The sequence below is a fragment of the Diceros bicornis genome, chromosome 16 (assembly GCF_020826845.1).
Source record: "Diceros bicornis minor isolate mBicDic1 chromosome 16, mDicBic1.mat.cur, whole genome shotgun sequence".
Classification (NCBI taxonomy): Eukaryota; Metazoa; Chordata; class Mammalia; order Perissodactyla; family Rhinocerotidae; genus Diceros; species Diceros bicornis.
The window spans coordinates 49,699,078-49,713,026 of record NC_080755.1 but is presented as its reverse complement, the minus strand read 5'-3'; the positions used below and the strand labels follow the sequence as shown (position 1 = coordinate 49,713,026).

Genomic DNA, 13,949 nt, shown 5'->3' with positions numbered 1-13,949 from the left:
ATGTATCTAGGGATAGACTGATTTGGGGATCAAACTATTCCTTAGGCGAATATGCCTAAGTAATGCATTTTCTTTGTGACAAAAATTTTCTTAAACGGGGGTTCTTCAGAACAATATGTAAATATCAGGAACACGAAGCTCATGTACATTTCGGCTTCTACTGCTTGTGATTTTAAGTTGTATGGCGATCTGCATACCTGCATGATAGGTCGAGTCCAAGTTGTGGTTCGATTGTTATGATTGACATAGTATGTGCGTCCCTTAGCGTCTTTTCTTTCTTCCCAGCCTGAGGGTAGGCCCGGCGTGGTATGTACATAGGCCACTGATGGCTGTTTGTGTAAGAAATCATTATTATTTAATATCATGCATTTGTTTGCTGATCAGTTTAATAAAGTAATGTATACCCAGATAATTATTTGTTCTAGACAAAGTAAGTTAATTCTATTTGTACCGAAAACATTAGCGTCTGGAAAATAGCAACAGATTTCCAAAAGCTTCAAATTTACTATGAAATAAACCCTGCACAGCTATGGGGTCTGAAATCTTAAAGAACTCAGTTCTAAGCCCCGAAGTCTTAAACATAAAGGGTCGTTGCTAACGTGATCATAAGGAAAGAGAAAAATATGACAATCTGTTTTAGTTGTTAAGTTTTACTGTCAAACCATGTGGAAGTTAAAGTTATTTCAAATTTTCAAATGTTACCATCTATAAGAGAAATGCTATGAATATTTTCTTCTCAATATAGCTGCCACAGGGATGCTCTCCTAGCTTATTCCTAAATTCTTTATCAGCTTAGGGGTCTGTACACTGTAGCTTTCAGGGGAAAAAATATAGTCTCTTCTCTAGGAAGCCTGCATTCACACCAGTAGCAAATAATCAAGAGGATCAACCAGGACATCTCAACTGCCCCAGCTCAGGAAGTCACCTGGCCATCTGAGGTCAGAATTCCAAAGGAGCATGATAACCAAGGCTGTATTTACCCAATCCTCCCACATGGACTGTGTCTCTTTAAAGGATGAATGAAGCACAGACAGTTTCTGGGTTTAGAGACACGTCCAGTATAGAGTGACTATATTTGGACAGTCCAAATTAGATCACAAAAGGATTCCTGACACACTTTTGCTTGTAAGCAGCAGTCTGAGAAATGCAGTCTGGGCGGAGAAATATTGGAATAGCAAGGATGTTTCAATGACTCATGCAGGCAACGAGACAGGAGATGGACGTTTGAGGTCAGTGCTATCCCGGGAAGTTCTGGATGTACGGATGCTGCATGTAAGACTTCTAACTGGGAAAAGGGTGCTACTCTATGAGAGGGGGCTCAGAAACGAGAAGCCAGCCACGGCTACCAAGGCTCCTGGGAGGGTGTAAAAGAAACAAGAGGCCAAATCAGGACTAGTTTCTTACGTGAGGTTACAAAAGGAAGCCGCCTCTTTTTGGGTACTATCTTCCCTCATTAGGATCTTCTGAACCTCCAGATATTTGACCAGGTGTAGTTTTCTTGTTATTGGGCTGAGATGTAAAGCTCTCAGCCCAACTTCTCCCTGTGCTCACCCCATCTCTCATGTTCACTACCAAAACGTGCCTTGGCAACGAGGGTCACAGTCAGAGGGTCCCCAGTTCACTGCAGAACCCTGAAGTGGAAGACATGATCAAGGACACTGTCATGTAAAATTTGGGGACTTAAGTTGACAAGGCTCAATGTTCTACTTCATGAGCTCAACAGCACACTCCAGAGAAAAAGGGAGGCCACGGAGCAGCTACCTCAATGGTTATTTCTAGAACATGTTTACCAGGCAAGATTATTTGTAAAAAAAAAAAAAAAAAAAAATTTTCTGCTAAAACTGCAGCAACTATTCCCTTGATATTTTTCCAGATAAAGTCCCAAAGGCCCCATAATGGTAATTGCAAGACTCTGACCATATTGTGTCCTGGATTTAGGTGTGGGGATACAACAAGAGAGGAAGAAACACCAACACGCAGACTTGATTCTTCAGTAAGTATCAAAGACAGATGACTTTGTCTACAGCTGGAAGCTCTTTCCTCCCTCTTCTCTAGCTGTGGCACCAACACAAAGGAGCTATTTCCAGGCTACTTCTTATCTGGGCACTACAAAAATTGACTCTGCTGAACTAAGTTAGAACCCAAGTTGTAACCTAAGTTAGCGGTCAATTTGTACTTTTGGCAAAGTACCTGCTATCAAGCTTTGACCTACTGTTGTTTATATGATGACCAAAAATGCTTTGGCTAAATGGAATTTGTTGCTTTTCCCCCTCCCTGTTGAGTTTTTGGGAGAGGCAATTAGATATGCCCTCAGAAAACTCTGTTCTGCAAACCTTAAGGATAGTTTTATAGTTACAGCATGCCTGGAATGGATATTTATGAGGACATTGATAAACTAAAATAACTTGAAAGTGTCATGGATAATCTCAGAATTGAATGTGCAATCTGTACGACTTCCAGCAACCAGGTTACTTTCATAGATCCACAGTTAATAGGACTGATCAGTTTATGGAAAACTAGGATTGTGGCAGGGAACACTGAATTTGATTAAAATGTTCATTCTACCTTCTATTAAGAATCGAGTTGGCAACCTATAATCTAGTTCCATTTATGCGAGATGGCGTTATTAAAACGTTTCTTTATAGATTTCTTTCCAAATGACGGTGGAGAACAACCTGTGCTGATGATTCCATTTGTGATTCAAAACACTGCCTCCCACCACACAGCCAGGGAGGAGGCAGGACTCGGCTTCTACAGACAGACCATGGAAGTGGCCCAGCCCTGGAGCCAAAAGGAGACCTACTGTGTGTGTGCTCATGCACACATGCATTCCACACTACCCCAAACAAGTTAATTAATCAAAAGACAAGCTAAAAACTGCTAGTCAGCTTAATTTAACATTTCACAGCTTTTCACAATGGCAAATAGCCATTTAACTACAGCTTCATAGTGGCTCCATTTATTCATTAAAATGAACAACTCAATTATGTTTAAACTGTAAAAGTTTTAATATGCTTTTAAAGATGATAAACAGTGTGGCACTATCACAGATTCTCCAAGATTCGCTCCAGCCCTGCCACACTGTTACCTCAGCATATTTTTAGGGAATATACAGCAAAGACCAAAGGACTGTGCTGTCCCTCTCATTCTGTCTGACAGAGAGGGCTCTTGGTTATAGTCCGCTGGAAAGGGACACCAGCGTGTATTTATTTGTTGTAAGTCAAAGGGCTGTGGTTCTGCAGGTGAGAATCAAGGCTTTTTCATTATACTTTAGAAATAGAAGTGCTACCACGGAAAGAGAGATATACGAGGATGGGGGGAAGGGGCTGAATGTTCATCAATGTGGGAAAATTATACAAATTGTGGTACATTCACATCATTGAATATTACATAATTATTAACATGTCCCAGAGGAATGACCATGAGTGAAACAGATCAAGATACTTAGTAATAAGTATATGAGATCCCATTTTCCTATGAGTGTGTGTATGTGCGCACACGTGTGTTCATTAAAGCACAGAGGAAGCAGTGAGACCATGCGTCCCAGGGTAGCTCCAGGACGAGACGGTGCACTTCAGCGTGGGGTGGACACGGTGAGGGGTAGGAGAGGGTGTGTAAGGGGAAAATACATGGTAGGAGATGGAACTGGAAAAGAGAGAGTAAGGGCACTCGTGACCAGGGGTGGTAAGCACGGAAAAGAAACACATGTGATACTTTCAAACTGACCCAAATGTCTAATGCAGCCATAGAATAAGTTGGCTTATTATAGCCGAAAGATTACCAGGTACATAGAAAGCATGAGAGTGGGTACAACATTTAGGAACTACTTCTACTCAATCTTAAAAAATAAAAAACAGGGGCCGGCCTGGGGGTATAGTGGTTAAGTTCTCAAGCTCCACTTCAGTGGCCTGGGGTTCTCAGGTTCAGATCCCAGGAGTGGACCTACGCACTGCGTATCAAGCCATGCTGTGACAGGCGTCCCACATACAAAAAAAGTAGAAGGAAAAAGCAAAAAAGGAGGAGGATTGGCAATAGATGTTAGCTCAGAGCCAGTCTTCCTCAGCAAAAAGAGGAGGATTAGCGTGGATGTTAGCTCAGGGCTGATCTTCCTCACAAAAAAAAAAAAAAAAAGTAGAGGAAGATGGGCATGGATGTTAGCCCAAGGCCAATCTTCCTCAGCAAAAAGAGGAGGATTGGCAACAGATGTTAGCTCAGAGCTAATCTTCCTCATTAAAAAAATAAAAATAAATAACAAAATCAAACTCCTATTTTTAATTCATCAGTGGGGGAGGGGAGAGTACCAGCAAGAAGAAAAGGGCAGTGGCGAGGGCCACCGGGGTCTCACTCAGATGGGTCACTTTGTCCTGCCAGGTCACTCTTCCCACGGAGCCCAGTACTACCCTAATTCCGTCAGCCATCAGACACTCCAATACTAACAGCAGGTCCCAAGGCCAAAAAATGCAAAAATGGATGATAGAGGATGCTCATAGCACTGAATTCTACTATGATCTTGTCTACCTCGCAGCCCTACTCCCATAGAAATTTCTAGTGCACAGTACAAAACATGCTAGTTCACTTGGAATGTTTTGAATTCTACTGGAGGGTGAGCCCAGCCCACCCAACACATGATTTTCATGGAAATCGCTGCAGCTCAATACCTTAAACTAGGCTGATTTTTGCTAATTGCCAATTTGATGTTCCTGTGTACAATGCTGAGCACTAAATTCTAACAATATAACTAAACTGTTCCTTTAAATTATCAACATCCTGCAGAAAACCAGCAATCGGATATGTATTTAAAGGTATTCTCAAGTAATAAGCAGTTATAACACACATAAAGCTGCAACAATAAGGAATATTCTTCAAATAGCTATAGCAGCTCAAAGCAGAATCTATAAGCAGGCCTGGTTTAGAGATCAAGTAAAAAACAGGCAATTAAGATACATAGTGAAATCCAAGTTACACACAAACACGAATACTAGAAATTATGTAAAATAATGAATAATAAGAATAACAGATACTTGGCTTAGAGAAATATCATTTTTTTCTAGACCTTTTAAACTTCTTAAATGTGCTCCCTCCTTTTCCCCCCTGAAGTATACGAACACTTGTTCATTCCTGGGAGTAGAGCCCTTGGTAGCAGAGAAAAGTCACTGGTTCATGCTCATGACACAGAAAATCTCACCCAGTGTTTAAAATGTGGCACAGGAAATGCACAAGAGAGGATGGCCCTGCGCACAACTGAGAATTCACAGGCATAATCGCATGCAATTCCTGTGGCTTCTCTGCTTCTCTTCCAACCAAATTAATTTACCCAAGCATTCTAACAAATAGGAAAAGCTTATCAGAAGTACAAACACTAAAAGGCAAAAATATATTCTAAATGGTCAAATTAAATGTGCTTAACCAAAGTTTGACAGGATTCCTAACAAAACTATATGAGACTAAAAATTGCTCAGTTTTACCCAGTACCTTTGAACAATGAGAAAGTGAGAGGTTTAAAATAAGAAACATATGCAATATTAAAACCAACCCACAGTTTTGCCATTAATGTCTGATCAAGAGTATCATTACCGTTGGCTCCTCACCACCCGAGACAGTTGATGAACGGGCTCTCCTAGTTGGGGCACTGGGCTGTTAAATGATAATTTACATCAGTGAAATGCACTTGGGGAGACCACCCACTGCTTACTGAATCAGGAATCACTGCTGTTGCAGCCAGTAAGGCAGGTGACATGAATCAGAATCCTTGAAATTCACCCTGTGCAAATAAAGCCGAGCAATCACTGATGACCAGAAGAAGAGGAACGTGATTACCCTCCCACCCAGAGAGGGCTCAAGCCTGCAGCCTTGATTTGGGTAAACAATGAGTTGACAACCTCAATAATGTGAGATGTCTTATTCAAAAAAATATTGAAAACCACTATGGTTTTGCCCCCACTGTTAAATAACCTGCAGATTCTTAAATCTGCCAAACTAAAAAAATCAACTAAGAGGCCACTGGTGATCAGTGAGTTGACCGCTTCACAGAGTACAAGAGGGAGGAAACCTCAGTTTCCAGGAAAGCGAGCTCTTTGGCAAATAAAATTGACATTGATTTTGAAAAGGAGAGAAAGTGCCACTAATCCATCAAGCAAAATCACAGAATCATTAGGTTGAGGAGGATCCCACCAGTCCACCACAGCTGATTGTTCTGCTTTTTGGGGAGGCCTGTACTGAAACCATCCCAGAAAGGACGCTCTTGTCAAGCTTCTTATCAACCAGCCCGTTTGAAGTAAGCCACAACTGAATCTATTATTTTCATGCCTCAGTTGACTAGTGTACTTCATTAATTCATTTTGTAAACACAGAGTAAAACCTAGGCAAAAAATATCCTTTTAAGGTGAGCAAAAATGCACATGATAGGTAAGACACTGTGATTTCAAAAACTGTAGGTGCACTTGTTTTTCCTTCAATTTCATAAACAATAAAGTATTAGTGCAAAACATGATCAAAGATTTGTAGTAATAAAACACTTGGTTAAGGCCAAACATCAAATTGAACGTGCTAAAAACCACATAATATTTTCTTCTCTAAAAGAAGAAACAAATTTATGTAAAGTTTCTTATTTTTAATGTGTACACCAAACCTCTCCCGAGGCATCTCTGGTCTGCCTTCCAATTTGAATGTTCATTTTTATATATGTCCTATATTATTAAACACCCCTCACACTTCCATATCTGCTGCTAGTTATGAAAACTGTGAGAGAGGGGGAACAAATTATAGCCAATTCTTGAGTCAGGAGAGCTGCCTTTAAGAGAAGGTACAGAGACTTCGTGGGTTAAGAGTTCAGACCATTAGTAATGGCAAGGAATACGCCCTGACAACCCAGAAGAGTTCTTCCTGTTTAAAGGGATTCAGTAAGTTCTTCAGATACAGGTCACCAGAGCACAGCTTTAGTGACTAAATGAAGTTTAACAACAAAAAAAGGAATTATTAATGTATGCTTTTAGTTAAGTACTTGAACTCAAGCAAGCACATCAGAATTGGTATTAATTTGGGTGGAAAATCAAAGCAACTAAGTTTTTAGCATCTCAGAGACTTTGGTGGCAATAACACTTTATATTGGAAATCCACTTTCCTTGGGCAGTTTGTTAGGAAATTTTAATGTCTCCTTGATATGGTAAATGGATTTGAACAGGAAAAATTCTTCCTCAGTAGCCAAGATGATTTTAAACAAAAGCCAAAAGAGCCAACTGATGACCGGAAATGAGCGTGGGTTACCGGTGGTAGATGAGCCTGCTCTGCAACCGCATCCGTGACACTGCATGACCTCAACCTCGAGGAGGGCTCTCTTTGCTGAAGGAGAGGAAAGGATATGAAGCATCAAGAAAACATATTCTTAGAAACAAGTTTTACTGGCTTAAAAAATATATCACTCAAGCCTATTCCCCACTCTTTAATATTAGAAGGTAATTAAATGAAACATCATCTTTTCAGAGTAAAGAGAGAGTAATCCTTTAAGGAGTCAAGGAATCTTCCATTTTCATTCTCAAGTGTTTTAAGCAGACTGGGATTCTGATTGGCCCTTAGAAACAGCAGCAAAAATAAGAGGAGGAGGCCAAAACAGGAAGGGGGACTGAACAGGCCACTGACACTCTAGTGCTGCTTTAAAAATGGAAATAAGAAGTTACAAGTTTCGTAGTCTGCCTTGAGACGCAACCTCTGGGTAAATCCTAGTGTGATGTGAAGAGAGGAAGAAATACTGATAAATTGTTATTCAACATTATTGAATATTATTACCACTGACAAAGAATCAGTTGGATTCTATGTCCATGTGCTACTTCTGAAGGGTCAGGTATTTATAATTTTAGCTTCTGAGTGGAGCTGAAGTCGCACAGAACAGGAATGAGGCAAAATAATGAGGTTAATCTAAAAAAATCTAGTATAGAATGTATGTTCCTCTCACTTGTTTGTATTAATCCATATGGTTTCAAAAAAAAAAAAAAGCCTAACAGATCCACTCAGAGAACAGGAGCAGGTCACACACAAACAAGCCAGGGTCTAATCAGCCCCCATGGGACAAGTCTGTAGCATTTACTCATTCTTAATATTTTGCAATGATAACTAAAATGGAATAAGGTCAAAGAAAGACTCTGTGGCGGAGATGGGGGGCTACTCACGTCTTTCCACAATGGTTGGCATGAAGGAGTAATTCTTTCTTTTTTTTTTTTTTAATTTAATTTTTTTTTGTGAGGAAGATCAGCTCTGAGCTAACATCCATGCCAATCCTCCTCTTCTTGCTGAGGAAGACTGGCCCTGGGCTAATATCCATGCCCATCTTCCTCTCCTTTATATGGGACGCAGCCACAGCACAGCTTGACAAGCAGTGCCTCAGTACGCGCCCAGGGCCTGAACCCAGGCCACCAGCAGGGGAGCGTGCGCAGTTAACCGCTACGCCACCGGGCCGGCCCCTGAAGGATTCACTCTTGAGTAAAAGTTCATGCTACTGTTAGTGACCCTGACAAGCAAGACTGGAGAAGAGTCCCATATTCTTCTCTTTCTTAGGCACTCGTACTTAATAGTTGAACCAGACTCAACACAATATTAAAATAATACTGACACTTGCACTTAAATCTTAAAGATAGTGTATGTACCTTGAATAATTAAATGAAGGAGCTCCCTATACAAATAACTAGGGATGCTAACTTAATATTAATGCTGAAGAAAATTATGATTTTTTCACTTCATAGACTGAAAGTGTACAATTGCTATGGTTCTTGCAGTATTTACTTCCTTTTATAAGTTTTAAATATATGGCTTCATTGCTTATGTTTTTTCCATAGTAACAGTTTACCAATTCAAATATCCCATATATGCTTTTTTTATGCTCCTTTAGTACTAAATTTTCATCTCAATGGTATTTCTCTTTGTGAAAAACATTCATAGAATTTTAACATAAAACCACATTAACTGAGTATTGTATGAGTAATCACAACTCATACAATATGGGTCAATGCTGTCTTTTTAAGTAAAAACACCATAACTGAAGGAGTAACAATTTTATGAGTACTTACTTGCTTTTACATTTTATGCAGTCCTCCTATCCATTTTCATTTGATAGAGTTTTAATAATGACTACTTTTCTAGGATGCCATTTCCAGTAGAGTACCATCATTTACTATAATACATCAAGTTCAATTTCTTGAGAAACATTGAGACTGCATTTATTCTTAAATTTATGCACAAAAAGGAATTTTCTATGGGCTTTTTCTGCACAGTTTTGTACTGTCGAACACGGAGGTCTTCATGGCTGATTCTGTTGCTTCTCATTGGGGCTTATCCCCATCTGAAGCTTCTAGAATGAGTTTCCCTGATGGCTGAGAACCCAAATTCAAACGTTAACCCTGACGTCAGTGTCACCATTTCATAACCCTTCTCAAGGATTCGTACTCTGGGACTTAGAAGATGTCTTCTATCTTGCATTCTAACCTTGTCTTGGATAGGTCACTGAAACATCATGCCTTCATCTGTGAAATGAGAATGATAAAACATGCAGACTACAATTTAAGAGGATTGATTAGCAGGCCCAACGTCTCCTAGGTCCCGGTATGAAATATCACCTTTCTGATGATGGTACTATTTAAGAGCCTTTGGCTGGGGAAAGAAATTCTACAAGGTTAAAGTTGATAATTACAGAAGTCAGGGACTCTTATTCTCCCAAGTTCTTTACAAATCAAGAAAGATTCTCACCTGCTTGGGCTAATTCTGGTAAGGTCCTGCTTCTCCTAGGGAAGGAGGAACTTTGGAAAATGTCAGAGTTATCTGGCAGCTGGAAAACTCTTGGTCATTATTTGCATACAAGATTCACTTAAAGCAGCAAAATATGATAAGATATTTGCTCAACTTCTCATTCAAACAAGACTATTACTTACAATCAAAGAACCGAACTGCTCCCCATTGGAGTCTGGAGTGATCTGAAGCCTTCTGCTCAGTTCCTCAGACAGCTCCTGTGGGCTGGTCCGAGACACGGGGGAGGATGGCGGTGGGGGCAGTGCCAGACTGAGGGAGTCTCCAGTGATATTCACTTCTTCTGAAATGGTCTCCCAGGGCTATCAAGGAATGAGACGCTGGGGTAAATGCTAGGAATGAGGGATCCTCTCTTCCTGTGCCCAACAACAATAACCATTATGGTAACTATAACTAACCTTTACTGAGCACTTAGGAGCCACACAGTCTTCTCAATAACCATGAAGAAGATATGACTACTGCCCTAATTAAGAGAGGAGGAAACTGAGGCACAGAGAGGAACCTGCCCAAGGTAACAGAGCTAGGAAGTGGCAGGGCCAGCACTTGAACCAAGGAAGCCTGGTTCCAGAGGCTGTGCTCTTACTACTTTATAATACAACCTCTCTGAGCAGTGACTTACTTCCAGCACTTTTAACTACATGCATAGGTTAAAAAATATTCTCAGGAATTCATTCATGATTTTCACGGATTTTCTTTAACTGCTGAGGACTCATAATGAAAACAGCCGAGATGCTACAAGCTGTAATTAAACACTGGTATAAAGTAACTTTTAGTGAATTTAATATGGAATCCTTAATTTCGCTTTTCCAATTTCGATCACTGGAACATTTTGTGAATGATCTTCCTAACACAATGTCTAAAAATAATGGATTTCTAGTAAGTAAACAGATTTGTTAAGGCAGCATGGGAGCTATGGTAATTGCTAATCTGCTGTTCAATGCATCGTTTTTTCCCCCGTAATTTACCATTAACATTTGTATTGTCTTGGTAACAAATCTCTTTCATGATGTCAAAACTACTCAGTAAAAACTTGTATTTGGTACCCAAATAAGTTATGAGGCTCATTCAATTGCTCAAATATGATAACCATGTTGCCATTTAATAAGATATGGTTAGACTCTGGGGAAAAATAAATTATAAAGTGAAAGTATTTAAAAATTTCCATACTAAAAATGTCATTCTCTTTTGTAATGATGTGGATACATGCATTCATTAAACATGCCATTTATAAACACTTTCTAAATTAATTAATATCATGATGGTCATCAATTAGCTATGAGACCATGATCTTTACTTTTTAGACAGCCTTTACCAAGAAAAGACATTACGACATAGAGTCAACCTGGAGAACATGGAAAGGATGAGCTGCGGAGAGTGTGGAGGCAGTGCGGGAACATCCTACCTCAGGGCCGTCTCCGCCCTCGGTGGGCTCTGGCTCCAGGTCCTCACTGATGTGTCTACGCGAGCGGAAGCGCCGGTGCGCTGCCTCCTGGTTGATCTGCCTGATGTTACTGTCGGACTCGGAGGACACATCCCTGAGAGAGAGGGGATGCGAAACAGGAGGACCCATATTGATCACGGGCGCTTCAACAACAGCCCAACGCTCACCAAGAGCCTTACACCTACTCAAACGTCAGTGCTCGCACATTAAACACTGACAATTAGCTGGCCGTTAAATATGAGAATTCTTCCACCATATCTTGGCTCAAGTATAGTTCTAGGTTCATTTCAATCAAATAAATAGTTTTTAAATGCATCAGTCACAATATTTTGAACATCTTTCAGGCATATACTGCAACATGTACTTTACTATTTGGGAAAGAAGTAGTCCAAGTCCTCCATCCATTTGCTCCAGTGACAATTCAGGCCTCTTGAAGGAGAGGTGATGTGTAAGCTCACAGTCCCAGCCAGTCAGTGGGGACCCATCTAGGAGTCTAGCAACGACAAGGCAGCAGCTTTTGGGCATTAACAACCGACCAAAGAGCATGTGGGATATCAGAATGTGTCACCCCAAAAATGTGTCTCTTTGGCTTGATTTTTTTTTTGGGGGGGGTGAGGAAGATTAGCTCTGAGCTAACATCTGTTGCCAAGTCTCCTCTTTTTGCTGAGGAAGATTGGCCCTCTGCTAACATCCGTGCCCATCTTCCTCTACTTTATATGTGGGACACCTGTCACAGCATGGCTTGATGAGCAGTGTGTAGGTCCGCACCGGGGATCTGAACCTGTGAACCCTGGGCCGCTGAAGTGGACCACACGAATTTAACCACTATGCCACTGGGCTGGCCCTGGCTTCATTATTATTAAGAACAAAGACTCAGAAAGAAACTTTGACTTTCCCCCTTAACTGCTTAAAAGAATTTCAGATAGAAGGCCTGTCCCAGGAAGGAGCTATCACCATAGAAAACTCTAAATGTGGTAGACAGGAAGGTACCTAGCAAGGCCCATTTTATCAAAGTTCTCTCTTGGGTCCCCTTGTTTATAGGAGGCCCAGCAAACATTTGTTCACCAGACATTTGCTTCTCCATCTCCATGTGAACTTCCTTCCTCCCCTCTGAAGTCCCAAACCACTACCCCCAACGTCCTCCTTTGTCATTAGCTGAAGATGGTATTTAAGGTAGCGGTTTGGCCATTTTGGTGAGTTACTCAGTTTTCCTGGGTTTCTCCCATGTATACACATTATTCAACTTTGTTTGCTGTTCTCTTGTTATTCTGTCTCACGTCAATTTACTTCTTAGACCAGCCAGAAGAACCTAGAGGATAGAGGAACAGTTCTTCCTCCCCTACAAGCACAAACAGTACAAACTCAAAGCCGGGACCTGGAGGGATGTGCTTGTGACCCAACATGAATTTTTTCACCTGTCGTGGATCTCATTTTGACAGAATCTCAGAATCATGACACTGTATTTCTCCCCATTAAACTACTTAAAAAAATTCATACAAATATCAGGTGTGATATTTGTGTGTGTGACAAATAACCTTCCAAATCAACTGGGATTTGAAGAAGACTGCAACTTCATACTCTCTTTTTTTGTCATATAACTCTCTTAATTCAGGATCTGAAAGCACTGATTCAATCTTGAAAACTTTTGCAGTAAATTACAGGCAATCATCCTTTGGGAGAAATACTACTCAGAGGCTTTCAGAGTAGAAGTGTAAATGTCAAAATGTTTTTCAGAGAAAACTCTTACGGACTCTTTCAATAAGACATCATATTCTGTTAACAAAAATGATGCAAGTTAATATTTCAAAATATTTGAAAACATTACTTCAGACTAATTGAAATACAGTATTAAACAAGGGCCCTGATTATAGATTATTCCCAAAACATAGGTTTTGAAACCTTCTAATACAGTCTCAAACTAACTTATACCATATCCCAATTAACAGCCTGTTAGGCCCCTGTAATAGCAAATAGTTTGCAATTAGCAGCACTGTTTGCAAATAAATAGGTGACTCTTTAATGCCAGTTTCCGAGACAGTTGAAGTGTTTCCACCAAAAATCTTTACGTTATTAACTTTTCTGGTAAAGGGGGTAGTATGAAGGTTAGTTTCCACTTAATCCACATTAAAATGATAATTCCTTATTATTAAAATCTGTATTAATGACGTTTTATTGTAACTATATACCCAATATACAAACTTTTGAACTCTACCAGAAATACATATTCTGCATATTTTATAGTTATAGTAAACTATAACTAGGCTAAAAATAGTACCTTAAATAGAGGTACCTTCAGAAAAACTGACATATTATGGCCAAAGAGAAAATCATTAAAATCAAGGAACAAACAAGTATACTAATAAAATTTCTGAAACCACCAAAACAGAACAAAAAAATGGCACTCTGTTGGATATGTTAGAAAATGTAATATTGTCTTTGCGATTGTATGTTGCTGCAGTCATTTTTATATGACACTCAATTCTTTATGACACTCAAAGCACACATTGATTATAAAAAAGTAATTATAAGTTATTACAGAACAAAAAAAACTTACACGGAAAATGATCAGAATACTTTTATGAAATATGTAAAATATTTCAGTAGTGTCTAAGAAGGCAAAGGAAGCTTTCATCTATCTTCTTTCCCTTTTTATTAAAGATGAAAGCAATTTCACCTTATAATGACTGGCCTTACTTAAAAATATTTTATATCTAAGAGC

General features: G+C 39.8%; 1 protein-coding gene across 4 annotated transcripts in view; it reads right to left on the bottom strand.

Moving 5' to 3' along the window:
- The window catches only part of NEDD4L (NEDD4 like E3 ubiquitin protein ligase), a 332,653-nt gene that overhangs the window by 51,240 nt on the left and 267,464 nt on the right, over positions 1 to 13,949 (bottom strand). For 3 of the 4 annotated variants that reach the window (XM_058557208.1, XM_058557211.1, XM_058557210.1), the window contains 5 exons: positions 11,192 to 11,324; positions 9,915 to 10,091; positions 7,264 to 7,338; positions 5,575 to 5,634; positions 198 to 329 (listed from right to left, as the gene is read on the bottom strand). In XM_058557208.1, the coding sequence (XP_058413191.1) occupies positions 198 to 329; positions 5,575 to 5,634; positions 7,264 to 7,338; positions 9,915 to 10,091; positions 11,192 to 11,324 (577 nt within the window). The remainder of the gene's footprint in view (positions 1 to 197; positions 330 to 5,574; positions 5,635 to 7,263; positions 7,339 to 9,914; positions 10,092 to 11,191; positions 11,325 to 13,949) is intronic. The other variant, XM_058557209.1, reaches the window with a different exon arrangement.